This window comes from Pterocles gutturalis, unplaced genomic scaffold (genome assembly GCF_000699245.1).
Source record: "Pterocles gutturalis isolate BGI_N339 unplaced genomic scaffold, ASM69924v1 scaffold26710, whole genome shotgun sequence".
Lineage (NCBI taxonomy): Eukaryota > Metazoa > Chordata > Aves > Pterocliformes > Pteroclidae > Pterocles > Pterocles gutturalis.
This window is the reverse complement of record NW_010144106.1, coordinates 1478-2599: the sequence shown is the minus strand read 5'-3', so window position 1 is coordinate 2599 and position 1122 is coordinate 1478. Positions and strand designations below refer to the sequence as shown.

At 63.1% G+C, this 1122-nt stretch overlaps 1 protein-coding gene across 1 annotated transcript in view; it reads right to left on the bottom strand.

Moving 5' to 3' along the window:
* Nucleotides 1–201: 201 nt before the first annotated feature.
* USP2 (ubiquitin specific peptidase 2) overlaps nucleotides 202–1122 on the bottom strand; it is a gene marked incomplete at its 5' end in the record, with an annotated part of 2323 nt that continues 1402 nt past the window's right edge. Inside the window, 4 exon segments of the mRNA XM_010085009.1 lie at nucleotides 202–289; nucleotides 407–527; nucleotides 741–848; nucleotides 953–1031. Of these exon segments, the coding sequence (XP_010083311.1) occupies nucleotides 202–289; nucleotides 407–527; nucleotides 741–848; nucleotides 953–1031 (396 nt within the window).

The following is a 1122-nucleotide window of genomic DNA, read 5'->3' as shown; positions in this document are numbered from 1 at the left end:
CCTGCCGCGGGCTGCCCTCCTCAGTTCGGAGCTGGGGTGTCCTTGCCTGGGGTCTGCTCCTGGCTGCCTCCAGCCTCCCTCTGCAGCCACCTTGGGGTCTCTCCTCTTCACCTCCCTCTTGCACCTGGGGGGCAAACAGCTGAAACCTGGAGGGACTGGCTCTGAGGGGTGGTGCAGGGGTCCCCAGGGAGGCAGGGCTGGCTACATGCGGGAGGACGGGCTGGCCAGCTCATAGAAGAGCAGGTAGGCATCACTGCTGCGGACGTGGCTGGATGACATGGGGGTAACCCTGCGGAGATGGGCAGATGCGCTATGAGCAATGGGGATGCAGCACCGGGATGCCCTGGGCAGGGGGTCCCTGCTCGCACCGACCCCACAGCCACCCCTGTCCCACGCGCAGCCTCACCGGGAGTCGTTGAAACTGTGCCCCTCTCCGGAGACAGTGTTCTTGCAGTAGGCAGTGTAGTGTCCCCCCATGGTGGTGCCCGAGTGGTTGGAGACAGCGTAGAGGTTGTAAACGGCGTGGTCTGTGGGGAGCAAGGGCGGTGCTCAGCTCTGCCAGCTGTTGCCCTGCTGTCCCACAACTTGCCAGCTCAGAGCTGGGACCAGCACCCTGGATGTCTGCAGCTCCCACCCCCCGTGTCCTCATCCCTGCTGCAGGCTGCAGCACCCTGAGGGGCATGAGGGACCCAGCCAGGAGCCACGCTGAGCCCAGGGCTGGGCTGGAGCCCACCACTCACTGCAGCTCTGTGAGGCAAACTCCCGAAGGTCCAGGTCCTTCAGCTGGAAGTTGACAAAAGTGGTGAGCTTGCTTGTTCGTATCCTGGCCTCTGAGAAGCGCTTCAGGTCTGGGGAGGCACGTCAAGGAGGCGAGGGACAAAGGGGAGCCCTTGAGGAACTGCCTGCCCCCCCACCAGCACCCCCTGACCCCATCCCTCTTCCTGAAGGATACGAAGCACCAGGATCTTGGGGAACTTCTGGATGCTGAATTTCTTTGTGCACCTTGTCCTGGCTTTGCAGCGACAACATGTCTGTGGGGGACAAATAGCATGAGCAGGAGGGTGAGGGCAGAGGCCAGCCCTACTGGGCACCAAGCCCACAGTCCTGGCAACACAAGCATGG